This window comes from Uloborus diversus, chromosome 8 (genome assembly GCF_026930045.1).
Source record: "Uloborus diversus isolate 005 chromosome 8, Udiv.v.3.1, whole genome shotgun sequence".
NCBI classification, from domain to species: domain Eukaryota; kingdom Metazoa; phylum Arthropoda; class Arachnida; order Araneae; family Uloboridae; genus Uloborus; species Uloborus diversus.
Genome location: NC_072738.1, coordinates 44,161,786 through 44,182,966, shown reverse-complemented (window position 1 = coordinate 44,182,966; position 21,181 = coordinate 44,161,786). Strand labels below are relative to the sequence as shown.

Sequence of the window (21,181 nt, the reverse complement as noted above, 5' to 3'; positions counted from 1 at the left end):
TCATACTTCAAACGAAAGTTTTAATAAAGACATTTCGCGTGTTAGAGCTACAGAATCCATAGTATGTTATAACTGCAATGAAAAGGGACATTTTTCTCGTGACTGTCTAAAATTGAGACGACCCAAGTTGTGTATCAGGTGTAGAATGGAAGGTCATGGAACAAAGGATTGTCCACAGAAACCCTCTATTTCTCCTCTAGTGAACATTTCTCATTCGAATCCTTCGGACAGAAACGTAAGTACTAAGACTATCGTTATTAACGGCATCACTACGGAGGCAATCATGGATACCGCAGCAGACATATCAATGATTAAAGAAACATTTGTAACTAAAATAAATGCGATCATCTTAAGTAAAATTTCAACCAACATACGGGGTATCGGTGGAGTTACGGAGTCTTTTAAAATAGTCACAGCACAAGTAACAGTGGACAATGTACATTTGACAGATGTCAAGCTTTATGTGGTGTCCGATGGCACTTTTGAGGGACCTAATATTCTCATTGGAAATGACATTATAGATTTTCCCGATTTAGTCATGGTTCGAAAGCAGGGAATGTCTAAACTGTTTCACATCAGTGAGTTTAAGAAGATGTGCAATATCGAAGTCGATGAAGTCCCAGAAAAAGTTGTATTCAGAGTTTCCGAACCTGTTCAAATACAACCCCGTACGGTGCAATTAATCCATGTAGTGAGCAACGTTGATCAGAAAAATGGAATTGTGTTAGTTAAGGAACAAAGTGAAGATCTTGAAACAGCAGTTTACCTTGATGGTGGTAAAACAATACTACCAGTCGCCAACTTTACTTACGAAACTATGCATCTCAAAAAAAATCACGTTATTAAAAGAGGGATTTTACAACCTGAGCCTCTCAAGATCGACCAAATCCCTAATGAAACTGATTCAGTAGAAGACAGTAGAAAAATTAATATTTTGATGGCAAAAGAAGTCATTAGGCAAAAGATTACACGTGAAGACATTAAAGTCGGCCCTTGTATAGACATTCGACAACAACAGGAAATTTGCAATTTATTGAATGAATACAGAGCATGCATAGCACTAAAACCGGATGAACTTGGATGCGTCAATAATACATTGATGTGTATTTCTGAAAAACCAGGTAGCTCACCTGTAGCTCGCTCACCTTATCGTGCTTCTCATCATAAACGGGAAGTGTTACGCCATATTATTCAAGAATTAAAAGAACAAGGAATAGTTAGAGACAGCTCTTCCGAATATAGTAGTCCAGTTTTGCTAGTAAAGAAAAAAACGGGGGAATATCGGATGGTAATCGATTACAGGCAATTAAATTCTCAAACAGTCAAAGATAAATTCCCCTTACCATGCCTTGATGATTTGCTCGACCAACTATCTGGTTATAATTTGTTTTGCATACTTGACGCTTGCCAAGGTTTTAACCAGATCCCTATGGACAATGAATCCTCTCGAAAAGCAGCATTGACCACTCCCGATGGGCATTTTGAACCAACACGTATGTTTTTCGGCTTAGCGAATGGTCCTTCCGTGTTTCAACGGTGTATGTCGCTAGCTTTGGGAGATTTATTGTGGAATGGTGTATCGTGTTTCGTGGATGATATTTTTTTTTGGATGCTTAGATTTTGAAACCATGATGATTAAACTGCGAGAAGTGCTTAAACGTTTAAGTAATGCAGGATGAACTCTGAAATTATCAAAATGTGAGTTTGGAATGTCTGAAGTTGAATACTTGGGATTTGTTGTGACCAGAGAAGGTATTCGACCTGGACCGAGAAAACTCTCTGCAATTTCTGAATTTCCTGTACCAAAGTCTAAGGAAGAAGTACGCCGATTCTTAGGACTGACAGGATTCTTTCGACGATTCATTAAAAGATATGCCTCCATTGCTGCTCCACTTACTCTATTATTGAAGAGTGGCCAATCGTTTCTCTGGAATTATAGGCACCAAGAAGCATTTGAGAGGCTTCGTAGAATATTAACGTCAAAGCCAGTTTTGAAATTATTTGATCCACGTCATGAAACTGAACTTCACACTGATGCAAGTTCTTTGGGATTGGCGGGTATGTTACTTCAACGGGATGAAAATAATTTGTTACATCTTGTTTACTGTGTTAGTCGGAGAACAACCACAGATGAAGAAAAGTATCACTCTAGCAGATTAGAATTATTAGCTGTAGTTTGGTCCGTTAATAGACTTCGACCCTTGCTTCTTGGTCTCAGATTCACACTAGTTACGGATTGTTCTGCAGTAGCTTATTTGAACAGTCAAAGAAATATAAAACCACAAATTGCCAGGTGGGCTGAGCAATTGAGCGAATTTCACTACGAAGTAAAACAAAGACCTGGATCTCAAATGCTGCATGTGGATGCCCTAAGTCGTGCTCCAATTGAAAACGCTGATGATGAAAATCAGTGTAGGCAAGACAAGGGAAACGATAATCAGTCGGAGCCTATAGTGTTATACATTGCTACGGAAGAGGACAAAGTAGCCCTGATACAGTCACAAGATGAGGAACTGCAAGCTATTATTGAAATGTTGAAAAACCCTAAACTGAACAAGCAGAAGAATCTTGATGCCAAATTTGAACTTATCAACGGCATTTTATACCATGTGCCAGTTGTAGATGGGAAGAAAAGAAAACAATTCGTAATGCCCAAGTCGATGCGAAAGTATCTTGCTGTACGATTTCATGATTTTACTGGACATTTTGGAGTAGATAAAGTTGTCTCTTTAATATCTCAACAGTTTTGGTTTCCCCGGATGATCAGCTACATTAGACAACATATACGACAATGCGTAACATGTGCCTTTGCGAAAATTCCATCAGGAAAAGTTCAAGGAAAACTAAACCCTATCCCACCAGGAAAACGACCATTTGACATAATTCATTTAGATTTTCTGGGTCCTTTTGTTCTAAGTTCAAATCGCAATAACGAACTCTTGGTATTTGTTGATAACTTGACAAAATTTGTACGTTTACGTCCTTGTTCCAGCTGCTCATCTAAATGTGTTTTAAAACACTTTGAAGAATTTATAAATGATTTTGGAAGTCCTAATCGCGTGGTAACAGATCGTGCACAATGTTTCAAGTCAGATAGTTTTGAAGAGTTTTGTTCAAAGTATGGTATAAAACATACATTGAATTGCAGTCAAAGACCACAAGCAAACGGTCAAGTCGAGAGAATAAATCGTGTTCTTATCCCAATGATATCGTCAGCTGTTCGAAAGGATTCTCACAAAGATTGGGATAAAACGCTATCTGATGTTCAACGGTGTATAAATTGGACCCCAAGCAAATCGACAGGTAAACCACCCTTTGAACTGTTTTACGGTTTTAAACCAGTGAAGCTTGGAGATTTTCCAAACGATTTGCTGCCTGATTCCGATGAATACTCACGACCTGAATCACTCCGAGAAGAAGCCCGCGAAAACATTTTGAAAGCTCAGAAGAAAATGAAACATGGTTTTGACAAACGTCATTGCGAAGCTTATAAGTATTCAGTTGGCGATGTGGTTGTGATAAAACGAGCGCCAGAATGTACTGGAAGTAGCACTAAAACTCAAGTCAAGTACCGAGGTCCTTTTGCAATAATTAAAGTCCTACCATCAGATGTGTATCAAGTTGCGGACTTCCGAACACAAGGGCAAGGGCGCAAAAGGCGGCCACATACGACTACTGCTCACGCTTCACAAATCAAACTATTTCACATTGTGAACGAAGAAGATAGCACACTAGACAATGTGACGTGCAGCTATTCAGATGATGAATTACAAGCTAGCGAACCGTTACCGCCGAGCGAACTCATCTCCCCGTTTCCCGAGACTGATGAGACTACACAGCATATGAACGACGAAGTATATACATTCCGTAAGCAAAGAGCCAAGAAGTTGCCTATTCACTTACAAGACTATATACTCTAGGTCGTGGACGACTAGATTGTAAGATGGCCGATTGTAAGCAAGAACTTGGGTTATTGAGAATGGCAACGATGGGGATTGGTATTACGATTTTTGTAAGACGTTGGATGTTTTTCGGAATTATCGAGTTTGAGAAAGAGATTTACGTTTGATGATTAAGTGATGTAACGTTTTTGATGTTTACGTTGTTATTGAATAAAAGCTCTTAAGTTTTACATGCATATCAGAATTTTTAAAAAAACTAAACTCTCTTTCTGTAAAAATTTACTTCAGTATAGAGAAAAGAGTTTACTTAACGTACAGAAAAAATTTCATAATTGTATCTTCAATAGATTTTCAGAAAAAGGTACATGAGCCATTGCAAATTACATTGACGGTATAGGTGGTACCGACTCTGCTCAAGAAACCGCAATCAAGAAGCAAAACGCGCTATTTCACTATAGCAGACACAGGAAGAAAGCATCGTTTAGTCCCAACTACGCGTCGCTACTGTATTCTACGATTCAGGGCTTTAGGTTAAGCATCTTACTACGTAGAAGAAACTATAATTGACGGAATACCAAAGTCTTATTCTAGGTACCAAAAGGTAAGAAAAGGGGGAAGAATAGACTCATAGAATAGTCAGAAAAAGAACAGATTAGAATCGCCTAGAAGAGACCTTCATCCTGTATGATGGATTGATAAAGGCTGGCTATCATAGAGATAGAATTTAACGAGAGCGAGCTCAAGAGATATGATTCGGCTGTACACTTGAAAGCGGTTTTGAAAAGTTAAAAGTAGATATATTGTAACCTTTAATTCTTGAAGCAAGGATAACAAGTCGCGTGAGATATTCAAAATTTAAGTGTTAGAAGAAATCAAGTCTCTTTCACTAGTTCTACGTAATACATGTCTCCCATTTGTCGCAGTTGAACCACGTTACTTGGAATCTTTGCATCAGCTTTTCCTAAGCCAACGATTGGACTTGCTCCCTCCAGTGTCTAATCCCTGCTCTAAGGTTTTGACTGCTGCTGCTTGGTGGACTCAACGGTCTAAAGCGCGCAAATTTAGCAAACACTGCACTTTGAGTTCACCATACTCAGTAGCGGACCATGTCGCAACTGCGAAGGGATCTTACGACCGCAGGGACCCTTAAGGAGATTCAAAAAATACACAACATATGTGTTCCAAATAATTCTGTGATAGATAAAGGGGAACCCAAGTAGGCATTGCGATGGGACCCAAGACCTGTAAATCCGCCACTGACCATGTTGTGGCAGAAAATATGACAAATATAAAGGATTTATTTTGTTATTTGGCGGCTAATTTCTCCCCATGTTAAAAGCCAGTTTCTGCCTTCCGGATAAAGAAGCACGCTCTCTAACTGTATAATGGCTCTGCGATTGGTGCTGTGTCTTCAAGAGCTTCAAGACCTTAACTTCAAATCCTAACTTGAAATTTTTTTCATACAAAATTGAGATTTTTTGATGTGTTTTTAATATTAAGTATTAAACCTTCTTCAGTATTTTTCCTTTTTGACATTTTTATATTTTCATTTATCAGTTAATATATTACATTTATGGATTTGATACAAATGATAGGATAATTAGGAATGAAAGGAAATTTATGCTCCAAAATCGGACTACAAATTGATTTTTCGCAGCATCTTTTTATCGAAGAAATCTAGATTATAGGCTTCGGCATTTATTTATCTACTTAAATTTGCAAAAAAAAAAAATCCTTAATTATTCAATTCAAATGAAATATTTTCCTTATTTTTGTAATCACTTACGCATGCCGTTCGTTCTAATAATAAATCTCAAAGAAAGGCAGCGTATTAATAATATTTTTTTATACGCTTTCCGCAATGAAGATTTACTAACGCTAAAGTTATCCTTTAACAAGTGAATATCTTTATTAATAATAAAGCTGAATGACTGGACCTCTGTCCGGATGTCTGTGACGTGCATAACGCCTAGACCGTTTGGCCGATTTTTATGAAATTCGGCACAATATTAATTTGTAGCATGAGGGTGAGCACCTCGAAGCGATTTTTCGAACATTCGATTTTGTTCTTTCCCTAATTCCAATTTTAAGAACATTTTACGGAGCAAATTATCATAACATGGACGAGTAAATTACCATAAACTAGACGAGCAAATTATCATAATGTGGACGAGAAAATTACCGTAACATGGACGAGCGAATTAACATAACAAATTGGCGATAAATTCATCTTCCGTTATCTATACATATAATAAAATAAGATGTTTGTGTGTGTGTGTGTGTGTGTGTGTGTGTGTGTGTGTGGCGCACTTCCCGGAAAAACAGTAAGGCCTAGAAAGATGAAATTTGGTATACAGGTGCTGTTTTTGCCGAAGATGTGCACCTCGGGCTTCGATTTTTGATATTTTAATTCGAAAAAAAGTTATTTAATGTTTTATGTGTTTTTTTGCACTTTTTAGTAATTTTTACCTCACAGACCCCGAACCAATCGCACCACACAAATATTTTTTGTACTATAGTATAGGAAATTTAATTTTAAATATGATGAATGAAAAAAGTTTGAAAATAGAGCAATTTTTGTATTTTTTACGAATTTTTGAAAAAACCTTTTAATTTGCATGTTTTCCTGGGTTTTATTTTTTTCTAGCATCATCCTGCGAGAAGTATCAAAGCCTCATTTCTGAAATTTAAGTTGGTAATAGTAAAAACATTTCGCCCTCTTCAGAAGAAAAAAGTTCTTAAAAATACGCAATAGTTTTTTTTTACAATTTTTTTAATGCTGAACACATCATGTCCTTTCACGCATCAGTCGAAAAAAGCGTTCTTCAATCTTTTATGCCTGTGACGTCACTAATTGGATTTCGATTCGATATTTACGATGGAATCTTAATCGCAAGCAATGTTAATCTTTTTTTTTTTTACTATATAGCTTACATCTACATTTTCTGACGTGATGACCACGTCAGAAAATGTTGTTACGTGTTTTTCCGGCAGCGCTTACTTTTTTTCTTTCCTTTTTTTGTTTTATTTAGGGATTGCATTTATTTCTTTTTCCATCCCCCCCCCCCCCCCCCCCCCCCCCCCCAAGCTGGACCTTTCGCTGTATCTATATTACGTTACATTTCATAGTTGTGCGCATTAATTCAATAAAAACAGCGAGATTTTTTTTTATCTTTGTCAAACGCTACTTTTTGCACACTATGGGGAATTTGGCCTTTTTTTTTTTTTTTGCTCAACTTGAATTTTAAAAAAAAGCGGTTTTTTGAGTGATCTTTGTTTTTATTAGGAAATGGGCGGGGAGGTCAAAATAAATAGAGATGGATTCGAAAATGTAGAGATAGATTATAAAGGTTAATAGCCGCCGAAGGCGGCAATTTGGCGTAAAAATGTGAATGGCACAAAAAAAAAGATAGAGATGGATTGATTAATACTGCTGCCAAATTTATTTAAACAACCGCCGAAGGCGGCAAACTTGAAGTAAAAAGGTAAATGACAAGTTAGCCAAACAGCCGCCGTAGGTGACTGCTTGCACAGAAAGGCGAATGGCGTAAGAAGGCGAACCAGCTGGTCGCCGCAGGCGGCTATTTTGTAAATATACAAGCAAACCAAATGACGTTTTAGTTTTCTACTACGGGCAAAGCCGTGCGGGTACCGATAGTGGGAAATAAAAATAAGACTTTTTCCTTACAAGTTACTGGATGAGGATAAATTTTCCTAAAACAAAAACGTGGTCTCGACTCAAGAATCAATTAGTTCTCATTGCCGTTCAGGTACTGGAAGTTAATTCACGCATGATACATATTATAAGTGACGCAGCAAAGGGAGTTTTGAGAGTCAAACACCTCCCCATCCCGAGCCTTTGGTTTTTATTGCCAATATTTTCAATATTAATTTGTGTAGTTTTTTTTACATCTACGTACCGTTGGACCAAGGAAGGTTAAATTTCGCTGAGATAGTGATGCATCTTTGTTCACAGTCACTGTGTCTTCTTCACGAATGATAAAGCTGAAAGTATGTGTCTCTGGATGACTATTTGTCTCTTACGCTCATAGCGCCAAGACCGTTCGACCGATTTTCATAAAGTTTGGCAAAGAATTAGTTCGTAGCATACGGAGGAGCACCTGGAAGCGATTTTTCAAAAATTCGATTTTGTTCTTTTTCTATTCCAATTTTAAGAACATTATATCGAGCAAATTATCATAACATGGACGAGTAAATTATTATAACATGGTTGAGTAAATTGTCATAACGTGTACGAGCAAGTTACCATAATAGGGGCAAGCAAATGAACATAGCAAATTGGTGAGAAAGTCATCATCCATTATTTATAAATATCGTCATCTAGGAGCAAAACTAAGACATCTAATTCCATGAATAACACTAAGATATCCTACTGTTGCTATAAGGCGACGATATACAGGCGAACCCAAATGACTAGCGGGTACCGCTAGTTTCCTATAAAACTTGACCACGAAGAGATTGCAAGAGAACTGGAAGCGAAAACGGACCGCTTCATTTTGTAATAGGTAGAATTATCGAGAATATGCAAACAGGTAAATCTCGCGTTCTCCCTGATCCTACCTCATGCAAAATGAAGTGGACCGTACACTGTAAAAAAATTCCGAAACGTTACTGGGTATTTCCGTGTTACGTTTTGGGAATTTAATGGTTTCTATCCACTTCTTAGAAAAATCAAGTATCAATGTCAAAAAGTTTCTTGAATGGCTACAAGTTGCAGGAATGCAGACCTTTCACTGTTGTGAAAAATATTTTTAACTCCCAGTTTAATAATTAACTGAGCGTATTTATAAAGTGTATCGGCTTCCGTTCAATTACGGGCCGTCCATGCTACCAAAGGGAGTGAATAAGTATGGATAACGTTGCTTTGCAAGAATTGCAGGCGAGTAAAATTCTCGTTACTTTCCAGCTATTCTGGTTTAGCTTTGGTCATGTTTGCAATAAATCCCTTGGAACTAATAAATCAGGAAGACTCCAAGCTATTATATTACACCTTTCTAAGTTTACACTAATTTTCCAGAGACACGACTGACTTTTAACGGCAAGATTTCTAAATTTTACAGGAGTCTTCCAGGATAGTATCAGGAAGGTTATTTAATTTTAGCGGAAAACAATCCTGGATTTTGCAAGATATGTTACTGGCAGAAATTGGGCACATCAGCTGCCCATTATTTTCCAGGAACGTTTCTGAATCGTTTTTACAGTGTATCCGCTTCGAGTTCACGCGTCATCTCTCCGTGGTCAAGCTTTAATACATTTTCACCAGCGGCTCAGAAAGGTCGAATGAAGAATAACCCCCCGAACCCTTGGTTTAAAGTCCCAAGAACTCTAGGGGGTTAACTCGAGTTTTATGCATCAAGTTACACATATGCACAAGAGTTGATAGGAATTACTCCCTCCCAGAAAGAAATATTGTCGGCACCATGCTAAACGAACGAATTTGAAAATTGATACTTTTCAGGAAAACCAAAGCAAATATGTTTCCACCTGACGCGTTTAGTTATCATGAATGTTTTAATTTTTATAAACAACTTTAAGTGTAAAACTATTGTTTGAAGTAGTTATAAAACCAGTAAGTAACCCTTTTTTGATTACTACAGCAAGAACCATCGAATTTGGAAGCGCGATTCGCGATTTTTCACATTCGTTACTTTAGCATGGCGCCGACGATTTGCTAGCTGTGCTTCTGATATTCAATTCAATTCTCGCTCTCAAAAAAAAAAGCAAACATTTTATTGAAATCTTAACATTTGCTACATAACATCGGAAAAATTTCATTAAAAATCTTGAAAACAAATCTTTTATTATAACATTAACCGAATTATATTTACATAATACAAATATACTCATATGCACATCACATAATTATGTGTATATAATAATATCAGTTTTTGTGGATATGTTCTTATGCACACACAATTTATGCATAGCTCGCACATTAAAACAGTACTTTATCTCATTGTAACAGTCTTTTGATATTTTTATATGCTGTGTTTCATTACAATCAATTTTGAAAAATCCCAAACGATAATTGTACAAATCTGGTAAAAAATACAGAGAGGATAAAAGAGTATAAAATATCAATAAACTTACTGTATTGAAATTAGTTACAGTAAAAATAACCGAAGCTAAATCGAGTGTGACTTTTATTCATACCCTTTCAAACTGCTGCATTATTGTCTTTAAAATTGTAATATTTATGCTACTATCAATGAGATTAAGCAATATTTATTCGACTTTTGTGGTGCACCATGAAATTATTAGGTGTTGTCAGCTGTTAGCTTTTGGTGGAAAATTTAACATCATTTCTTGTGAAAAAGTGCATTTTAAATTGAAACTAAGTATTTTTCTAAACATTACAGTTTTTTCTGTTAAAACAGCTGTCGAGAATCCTTTTAACAGTAATATTTATAGACGGATTTAAATGACAAAACATATTTAGTATTCACCGGTATTGTATAATTTATTACATTGTGTGATAAAATAAAGTTACCGTGGATTATCACAATTATAACTAACGCATTATGATTTTAAACTTAATAAATTAAGTAAACAACTGGATGGATAATGCTCTGTGGCATTAACAATGGCTCTGATAGCAGGTTTAAGGTTATTAATTATTTATACGGATTATCGGTACAATAACAACTAACTATTTTCTTGAGTTCTTTGATACTGTTTGAAAAATTAAGTTATCTTTTACACTTTGGTACAAAAACGTTTTTTTTTTTTCCTTTACAAGTTTACTGCGCTGTTAAGAATTCTACCGTTAACATTGGTGTAAAAAAAATATTAGCTACGTTTTGATTTTCCACCGCAGTACATGTTAAATACTTTTAAATAATAGATCAACTAAATTCAAACGCTTTCAATTTATACAAAAACTTATAACATTATGAAATTTAAATTCACGCCGCATAAAATATATTCGGCTGTTACATATTTTCATGCACAAAGAATTCTTATACTCTACTTCTTAACTTATAGTCTGCAGTGGTTCCCAACCGTTTGCGCGTCGCGACCCCTTTTAGACCAGCTAATGACCTGCGGCCCCATCTGCGTGTAGAAATCACAAAAAAATATAGATGATATAAGTATATAACATACAGTTCCATACTTTCAAAATGGGGTGGTTTCCTTCAGTCAAAAGTACTAATTTAGCTAGTGAAATGGATAGAATGAGCAAAAAAACAGACCAAGAAAGTACTTTCATTTTCCCAACAGTTTTTTTTTAAATTAATATTTTAAAATGTCCGATTTTTCGAACAAGGCGTGGTCTTGATGACTTCACAAATGATGCACTTTGCCGCATCTTTCTACTACGTTACCACGTTATGATAATCAAGCAGTGAATTAAATATTGCGCTCTACGCTTGCTATCAACCATATCGTTGCCAATACACGTGAGTAAAGATGCGAATTAAATATTTTGCACTGTAATGGCAGCACTGAATGGCATTTCATCATTTGTGGTGTCATCGGCAGAAGCCGTAAACAATGAAAGCGCTCCGATTTCAGTATTTTTTTAAAAATATTAAACGTAAACAAATTTATCAAAAAATGGTCAGATCCTATGTTTTTAAGCATGCTCTTTCAGAAAAAAATACTTTTAAAATTTTGGAAACGACCCCATTCTCGTATTCAGTTGAAATTCCGATTTATCATACAGTTGGTCAAAGTGCCAATCATAGGAAATCATTTTTTTAAGTTTTATCTTTTGAAAAAACCCTCGTAATACAATTAACATTATTGCATTAATAACTCATTGACAACATTTGAAGAAGAAATTCACAACGTAATTCTATAAATAAAATTAACCGAAATTAGCATCGCTACAAAGGAAAATAATAAGTATGATGTTTTTAAAAGGTAGGGATAATGTCGCAACCCCATAAGAAATGCCTTACGACCCCATTTTACATCTCGACCACAACTTGGAAATTCCTGCCTTAAACATTTCATAATTGTAACATTTATTGAAATATTTTTAACATCAGAAAACATTCTATGTACATCCGCTTCAGTTTTTCTTAAATACAGTTGTGAATTTTTTACACTCTAGTGATACAAAAATCAAGTATAAGACAAATGGAAAAACAGTTCATTTAATTTCCTTTTCTGGGACTGTAATTTATTCAAACAAACGCTCCCTCTGTTTCGGGATTTTCTGTTTCAGCTTTCACTTCATCCGGGTTCGCTGATACTTGATAGACTTTCTCCCTGCAAATGAAGAAATTAATATTCAATGATACTCTTCAGTAAACAAGAAATCGCATTTAGAACTGACATTGGGTTGCGATGTTATTTACATTTCCGCCACTAGCGTAACAAGAAAAGGAGAATCCTGTTATATTTCACCTACAATGCCTCGTGATTTCTTCTGAAGGTAATCAAGGGACCCGAGTATAGACTTGTAGTCTAAATAAATCATATGATATCTGGATGATAAAAACTTTTATCGCCTTACTGATTGAATAAAAACTGCATCAAAGTTTTCTATTTTGGGATGATTCCACCCCTAAATGTCGGTCGTATTTCAAATTTCATATATACTTCTTTTTTTTTAAATATACAATAAGGTTGAGAGGAAAAAAAACTTAGGGACGTCTTGAATCTGATATACTATTTTCACCCTTTCATTCAGTTTAAAAAGCCATAATTTTTGATTAAATAGCGATTCAAGATGACATAATTTTGAATTGTTTTATTTTTTTGTAACAACGCTAATTCAAAATACTTAATTATATTTATGGGAAGCTTTTTTTTTTTTTTTTTGTATTTTCTCTACAATAATAGTCATAGGTCAAAATATTTTTGTAATATTAACTACATTAGACCTGTAAAGTGGATTGTGAAATTATTGTGCCTGTTGAAAAACAAACTTTGTAGTAAAGATAGTTGGGGTTGGTGTCTAGCTGGGGTTGTTTGGTCTTAGCTCCTGAGCAGTACGTCATCGATTTTATGACAAAATGAAGTGCATGTCTGTGAAAGTTGGGAGTCGTAGGGGTGCAATATCTAGAAATAAACAATAATGGAACAATGTGTGTGTTTGTGAGTTCCTATACAAAGCTACTTTGCGTCAGATCTTTGCCAAATTTGACGCTGAAGTACTTCGGCAGTCAAAAAAGTTTCAAGGGATCGTTAAAAAATGTTCCCAACCGTTCGAATTCTAATTTTCGTTCTAAAGGGACACGAGGTGACTCTTTTAGTAAAAAAAAGTACCAAACAGTTTCGATGTTGGTACCATTGGACAGCACGCAGATACACTGTTTAAATGAAGGTTGCTTTTTAGGTCGAAAACGTACGTCCTTAAATTAATTAAAAAAACGAGTTCTAATGTGTTTTAACACAACTTAACGATAACAAAATACATATTACCAATCCTAATAAAATTGAATTTTTTCAGTAAGAACTGTTATAACCTCCCTCCAGAAGAAAAATTCTGACTAAATAATCCACTTCAAAGATCAAATAAAGTAGTCTAGAGACTAAATTTTTACCTGTGATCAATATGAACGACAATCTGTTGTTTTGGTTGTTCTTCTGTTTGGTGCGGTGCTGGCTCAGAGTTTGAAAAAGTGAAGAGAGGCAAACCAGTTCTGCGAAAACGATGGATATTGGTTCCTACCAGGATGAGTATAATAGCAGCATAGAACACCACAACTACCTGTTGAAAATAAAGAATTTTCTCAATGAAAAAATACAAAAAGGAATAAGGTACAGTCTGACTACAGAAAACGCGGAATCTGGCAAGCGGCCAAGTTACGACGATTCTATCTGAATGAATCCAGCAGGGGAGAAGAAAAAATGGCGATGGGATTTTGATGCACTCGTTTTATAATATCAAAAGGTCCTTATTAGCTTATTGCATTCTAATTGCATATAAGTTGAAAATGAGGGCAAGCAAATAGAGCTTCGATGGGAGAACAAAAAGGTGTTTTCATTTCGTCCAGAAATGTTAAGAAAAATGGTAAGCTCGAAATTATGTTGTAAAAAAATAAGTCGATTACTTCTTTTAGTGAGAATATAGATCGAATGTAGTTTAGATTTAGAAAATTATTGCCGTGAACAAACTCATTTTTACAAAACTGCGTTTAAATGATTGAGTGGGAAAGCGCACATAAGTGACGAACAAAGTAAAATCCCTATAAACTAATCGATATGCCCATTTCCGCTTATAAACCAGATGTATCATTAGTGGATAGAATATAAATGCATCAAATAAGACCACCTTAAAGTTCATGGCCTAGTAATTTGCTGATTTATGATTCAATTGGCTCCAAATTTTGCACGTCCATCACATGACTCATAAAAAATAGGAAAAAATACATTCGGACCCCGATTTAACGAATTTATCAGAACCAAATTTTTTATACGTTAAATCGGGGTTATTCGTAATATCGGAGTGTGTAAAAAATTGCAATTACCTTATCTAAACGCCCTAATAAGCAACTGCGTAAAAATACCCATAATTAGAAAGTGTACACTTTTTATTCAGCATTCCGGGACTTATGACACACTAGTTAATTTGAAATTTTGAAATACTGTGCAATATATGTTTGATAATTTCCTTGATACTTCAATCGTAGTACGTAGTTCACTTTCGTCTTTATGGGGAGAAGAAAATACTGTGTCATTTACAGCCTGCTGCATCAGATATGCTTTTAGTTTAAAGACTTTGTAAAGCATTTGAAAAAGTAAAAGTTTTAATGGGAGTTTCACTATCGCTTTCTGCATCAGAATCGCTATTCATTGGTTCCCCCTCGCCCATCAAAAATTACTGATTCCAAGAAAAGTACTTTTCTACTTCGGACAATATGGACAATATCATTTAGAAAACAATTCAATATTTCCTAATTCAAATTAATAAAAAAAATTTAGTTGTTAAAATAATTCGTTAATTCGCGGTTTAATGTTCGGTAAATAGGGGTTTTTCCCTCATTTTAGTCGGGGAAAAAGAAAAATTCGCTAAATCGCGAAATTCCTTAAATAGAGGTTCGTTAAATCGAGGTCTGACTGTTATTCCATGTGAAAATTTAAGTTTCAGTTAAGTTTTCAGTAGTTCTGTCTTGTAACCTTTGTCATACCATTAATTACTAATACGAGTACAACGATCTATTGTTCAGAATTTTTAACCATTTGCTTATCTTCTACATTACATACAAAGTTTCGGGATGGTAGTTCGTTTATTTGTAGGTGCATATATTATTTTTGTGAGAGTGTATTTTGTATGGATTTGCATGATATACATCAGAATTCCGAAGCTTTCTTTGAATTAAATGAAATAGAAATTTTCTGACGAGTATGATTTTACCCAAAACAAATATTTAAGTCTTTTTTAGTGAAAACCACTTTGAAATTTTTGTTTCACTGAAATAAATTTAAATGCATGTGACGTTTATTGTAAATTAAAAGAAATTCCTTGACAGAAAACTGGTTTCTGGCCCATGTAGCGCCATGGAAGCTGATTTACACCAATCTAATTCTCTCTTCAACCACAGCTCAGGATAGTAGACAATTTTTTTGCCCCCCTAGAGGTTAATATATTTTAGTTTATTTTTGCTTGACTGGATGTCTAAAAGAAGAAATAAAGATGAACCCAAATCTAAATTACTCTCAAATTGTAAATTTTGTTATTTAAAACGGCTATCATAATACCTATCACTCATTTTAATTGTACAAATGACAACAGTCATTTCTAATATTACTATTGCATTTTGCAATAACTTATCATGCTTTAAACAAAAACTCTAGTAAGTCAACTTTAGAGCGTCTATTAAATTTGAACGACTTATTTGAACGACTAAAGTAAGAATTAAGGGTATAAAGTTTTCTAAGCAATGATTGAAATTTAATACAAATTTTCGATTCTCAAATCATCTCACACACACACACACAACTGCCGTTATTATATGAAACCTAAAACGCCATTTACTGCTTCATACTAAAGATTAGCTCCAAAATTTGAAACTTCAAGCGAAATTCGTTTTCCGCGTGTAATCGGGAAGAATTGAAAACCCATGCTAGGGTATCAACATTTCAGATTAGTTATATTTAAAAAATACATTAAGTGTGAAGTCGAATTAATTATCTACGCGGAAATCACCATGTAACTTCATTTCATGCAGAAATGTTGTACGCGTCAAAAGAGAAGAACATAAAATAAACAAATTAAAACAAAAAAAAAAAAAACTTGAATACTTCTTATGAAAAACTTCCTAAAATTCTTAAACTGATATTCAGTGTATTAAAATGAGTAGAAAACTGGGGCTAGTCGATACCTTTTGTGGAGGGGGCGAGATTTTTAATTCAGTTTTATTGATTTCATATTAGTAAGCGTAGTCTAAATGGTTACTGGGAGGTATCATGTGTAACAAATACACTTTTTTTTTTCAAAATATTAAAAACCAAAGGTAGAATTAAATACAATGTAACATCATTTGTTCTGCATCAACTAACCCGAATAGCGGGGTCAGTTAATACGTAAGAGGACAAAAGCAATACTAATTTAAAATATGATTGAAATGAGAAAACAACATCAATAAAGCACAAATTACCAAGAACAATTATTGTTCATTTGTGCTTCACGTTGCTTTTTTTGAGCAATCACGATTGCTTATTGCTTTCATTTGACCGTCCTTGATGTTGTGGTTCCTTTTTCAACTTGGACCAGGGACACCAGCACCACCGCCCACCGGCCTCTGCAGACGCGGCTCCGAGCACTGCCTCCTGGAATCCATTTCTCCTGGTCGATGGCGTCCATGTCCTACACATACGCGGGCACACACACACACACACACACACAAGCCTTTACACACATACACACACGCCTACGTGCATACACACAGGTCTACGCACACACACAAGTCCTACACATGCACGCACGCGCGCCTGCACACACACACACAACTATACACGCCTAACCGCCCAGGAGGAGGGGTAGGCTTGGGGGGGGGGCAGGAGCTGTTTCTAGAAACAATAGCCTCCAATGAGTAGGGCCCTGTCGCAACTCGTGATTGCGAAAAAACATAATTTGAATTCAAGATGTCAAAGTTCAAACTAATTTTTTCAACTGTTTTTTTTTTTTTTTTTTTTTCATTTCTGTCATATTTTGGCGCAAAAGCTTAGATGATCATTTTTGTTTTATGCACTAAATCATGTTTGCACCTATTGTGTTATTTTTATTCTTTTACATAACATATAATGAATAAAAGCAAAAAAAGTAATTAATGGTCTTACAGTTTAAACAAACAAAGTATTACATTACATAAAATCTAGTCCGATTATGTGACATAAAATCGGAATTACAATTTGGATACATGTAAAACGTAGCATTTTTACGACACTTTACAAGTGCCCAGTTGCCTTTCACCAAATTTTCTCCTATATATTTAGAGTATGAGTGGATGCATGTATCAACTGACTCCGTGTCGAATGTGTCAATTGACTCAATACAGAAGTGAATCTGAATAATGTCATTCCATTGTTCGCCTCGACTGTGTTTTAGTCGGGTGAACCTGTCTTCGTTTTTAATGCACTGATGATGGCACTTGTATTTTAGAGTGCCGAAACAGCTGTTTGCTGGTTTTTTAACCTTTTTTCATTCTCAATTTGTACTTTATATACGTTGTCATATTTTATTCACTATGCAGTACAAAGTTTTCGACTACTTTTTATGTATAAGCTGTTCAGTTCATTAAAATGTTTCGCTTAACTTGACTAAGTGTTAAACTGACTTATCAAAGGGTTTTTTTTAACAAAAGCGCGATAAATGAAGTGATGTTTACTCAATTAAGAAACAAGTAAAGCTGCACAAGCCAACCTTCGTCTTACTAGGTAGGCCAAATGAGCGTTATCTCATCAGGCATTTTGTTTTTTACTGCCATACAAGCGCAGTGCCACTGTATCAATTATCCCCACGTATCAACTAAGCCTTGAATCTCCATTCCGTTTTCGAGTTTACAAAGGATTTACATACACAACTACAGCAAACCAACACCTATATATGTAAAATAGCGTGATTCTTTCGATTTCTAGCGAAGCCTTTAAATTTGGCGATTACCTTAAAATTTTGGCAGACTTTAGGACCTTACATCCTGATTACAGGTGCACGAGGGCAAATAATTTGTGTAACGAAAATCCTTCAATATGGTCTTTCGAAAGCTTCTAATTTCAGATTTTTTCATTGTTGCACTATTCGTGATACTCCCTGATTAGATTTAACAACATTGATTCAAGGGGAAAAAAAAAGCAATTGTACTCTAAAAGCCGAAATTAGTTTCCCTGCATAGTGTGCTGAAAGATAGTCGTTACTGCTTGTACTGAATTTTAAAATCGCTTCTTACTTTCAGCGTAGGCTATGCACTAAGAAAGCTCCATCAGTAGCTTTTACATGAAGTAACACAATTCACAGAATTAAAGTTATAGAATGCTTTTTATAAATTTGTAATGAACAGAAATGATCAACACAATTTGATCAACAGCTGTTTGAGAAAAGATATTTCAGTTCCATTATTTTAAATATTCATGCTTTCATGTAGTCCTTACAGCTTCTATACTTACGGTAACGTAAATAACAGCATCCGTTGACTGTTCAGGATAGATAATTCTGACTGTCTGATGATGGGTTTTTTCTCGAACTGCCTTCAAAGCGCTTGGTACCAGAGTTCCATTGCACAGACCTCCAAGCATCAGTCTGAAAGCAAACGTTATTGTAATGAAGTCGTTTCCAAAATTTTAAAAGGTATTTTTTTCAGAAAGAGCATGCTTAAAAACATAGGATCTGACCATTTTTTGATACATTTGTTTACGTTTAATATTTTTAAAAAATTACTTAAATCGGAACGCTTTCATTGTTTACAGCTTCTGTCGATGACATCACATATGATGAAATGCCATTCAGTGTTTTCATTCACAGTGCAAAATATTTAATTCGTATCTTTACTCATGTGTATTGGCAACGATATGGTTGATAGCAGGCGTAGAGCGCAATTTTAATTCGCTTCTTGATTATCATAACATGGAAAGATGCGCCAAAGAGCATCATTTGTGACGTCATCAAGACCACGCCTTGTTTGAAAAATCGGATATTTTTAAAAATTAATAAAAAAAACAACTGTTGGGAAAATGAAAGTATTTTCTGGGTCCATGGTTTTTTTTTTTTTTTTTTTGCTTATCCTATCAATTTTAGTGACAAAAAGTACTACGCTTGACTGAAGGAAACAACCCCCCATTGCGACATTTGCGATTTGGTGAATCGCCAATATGCAAAACACTTTATTAACGTCCTTTTTTTCATAAAGTTTACTAACAATATTTTGAGATTTAAATTTTTAATAAAGTCTCCTAATTTAAGAATCACCTAAATCTGCATTGTGTGTGGGGGGGGGGGGTAAATTGTTTTGTTTTAATTATAATTTTCATATTCAACTCTGTTTGATGAATGTATTTGTAAAAGATCTAGAAAATTAAGGAAATTAAGGTGTGGATTTTTTCCGTCTCAGAACAAATTCAATAATTTAGGGGAGGCCAAGGTAACAAAAGGGTTTTTACTAGCCCCAAACTTTGATGGTGAAAATAAACAGAAGAGGGGAAAAAACCTCTCTGGTACTCTAACTACTATGCATTTCTCATATTAAAAGTGGAAACTCCTAAAAACACGATACATGATGGACAATTTTGGTTTTGAAATATCGTGGGGTGAATGCTACAAGTATGTAACTGTAATTCAGTTTTTTTTTTTTTTTTTTTTTTTAAATGTATTTTTTATAAAACTCAATACATTGGTTTTTCACAATTTTTGGGGAATAGGAAGACTTGACTTAAATGTTATTAAACAATCATTTCCTAAATTTTATTTAATTAGAAGCTTTTATGTGTTTTTTCAAACAAAGTTTCAGCAAAAGTGCAACAAAATAATTTTCTCCAACTTTTCAATTACCTCGTTATAGTATTCTGAAAATGATACGAATCAGGCAAATTTTGTTCATACAGAATTCCATTGTTTCATCAAAAGGTCAAAAAAAGAACTTTAAAAATGTTGCACAATACTATCACCGGAAATCTTTGTATATTGGAAGATATTTAACTCAAGTAGAAAGCAACTTTTTTTTTAATCGAGTACAATCAGATGCGCTGAATTTTTTAAAAAAATAGCTACACCAAAAACCAATTCACTTAAGTGTTATCAGATTATATATTTATAAAGCATACGGGAAAATGAATTAACTAAACCACTAAATGCAATTTCATAAATTCATTTTAACAGAAACCCACATAATTGTCTTATCTACTAAAGGAACTTATATTTAAAAAGCTTAGGAATATTTTCTTCCTGAAACAAGCTTTATTTTAAAATATGCTTTACAACTTGCATTTTTAGTTACTACGTCTGACATATAATTTAATGCATCATGGGATAGCATCGAAGCGATAAATTACTTCCTAAAATGGAGTTTCAAAAGTCAAGTTGTAATTTCCGTCCTTTAATAAACTAGTTCAGTAATTTAATTTCCTTTTTACTTTTCGCATGAAAAAATGTATCGATAAGTGTTTTACGACACTTTTATTGCGTTTCTACTAGTTTATGAATGTGTTGAATTTATCCATTTAATAAATAAAATGTCGTGTCTCATAAACATAAATAACAAAAATGCACATTTTTCGATAAAAAGATTACATGAACTTGAATTCCATGCTCCTTTGAAAAACATTTTTTTAAACAATGTTTAGTATTGAAATCTATTTTTAAACATGATAAACTTTGAAACGTACTTCAGTGAATTCAACAGCATAGTTGTGCCACGGATATATGGCGATGAGCTGTAAGCGGAAACAGAAAGCCTCATTTTGTAATTTGTAACACTAACAAGAACGCACAACAATATTTTATATGCTTTTCCCGTTCTCGCTGATCCTACCTGATACAAAATGAAGTGTCCTGCCTCCGCTTGCAGTTCATGAGCCATCCCTCCGCGGCGCAACTATACCAACTTCAGTCTACGAAAATTCTGCAAATTTGATCTGAGAAATCAAGCCATTATATTGCAAATGAAAGAGTAAATAAACAGTTATTTAGTGAAGACAGTTAGTATAAGTTAGAGTGCACGACTATGTGGTATCACACTACAGTTTTTAATAAAGCTCGCTAGTGAACTTTTTTTCCCCTTCAAACTTCTTAAATCGTTGTCTTTTGCTGTCCTCATGCCTACTTAGGAAGTCACTATTTCATTCGTTTTAACTGAAAAATTACTTTTAAAAAA

At 34.7% G+C, this 21,181-nt stretch overlaps 1 protein-coding gene across 1 annotated transcript in view; it reads right to left on the bottom strand.

Annotated features, from left to right (window-relative positions):
• Window positions 1-11,660: 11,660 nt before the first annotated feature.
• LOC129227323 (uncharacterized) overlaps window positions 11,661-21,181 on the bottom strand; it is a 168,824-nt gene continuing 159,303 nt past the window's right edge. Inside the window, exons 2-4 of the mRNA XM_054861867.1 lie at window positions 18,483-18,615; window positions 13,421-13,587; window positions 11,661-12,140 (exon numbers count right to left, since the gene is read on the bottom strand). Of these exons, the coding sequence (XP_054717842.1) occupies window positions 12,056-12,140; window positions 13,421-13,587; window positions 18,483-18,615 (385 nt within the window). The 3' untranslated portion in view covers window positions 11,661-12,055. The remainder of the gene's footprint in view (window positions 12,141-13,420; window positions 13,588-18,482; window positions 18,616-21,181) is intronic.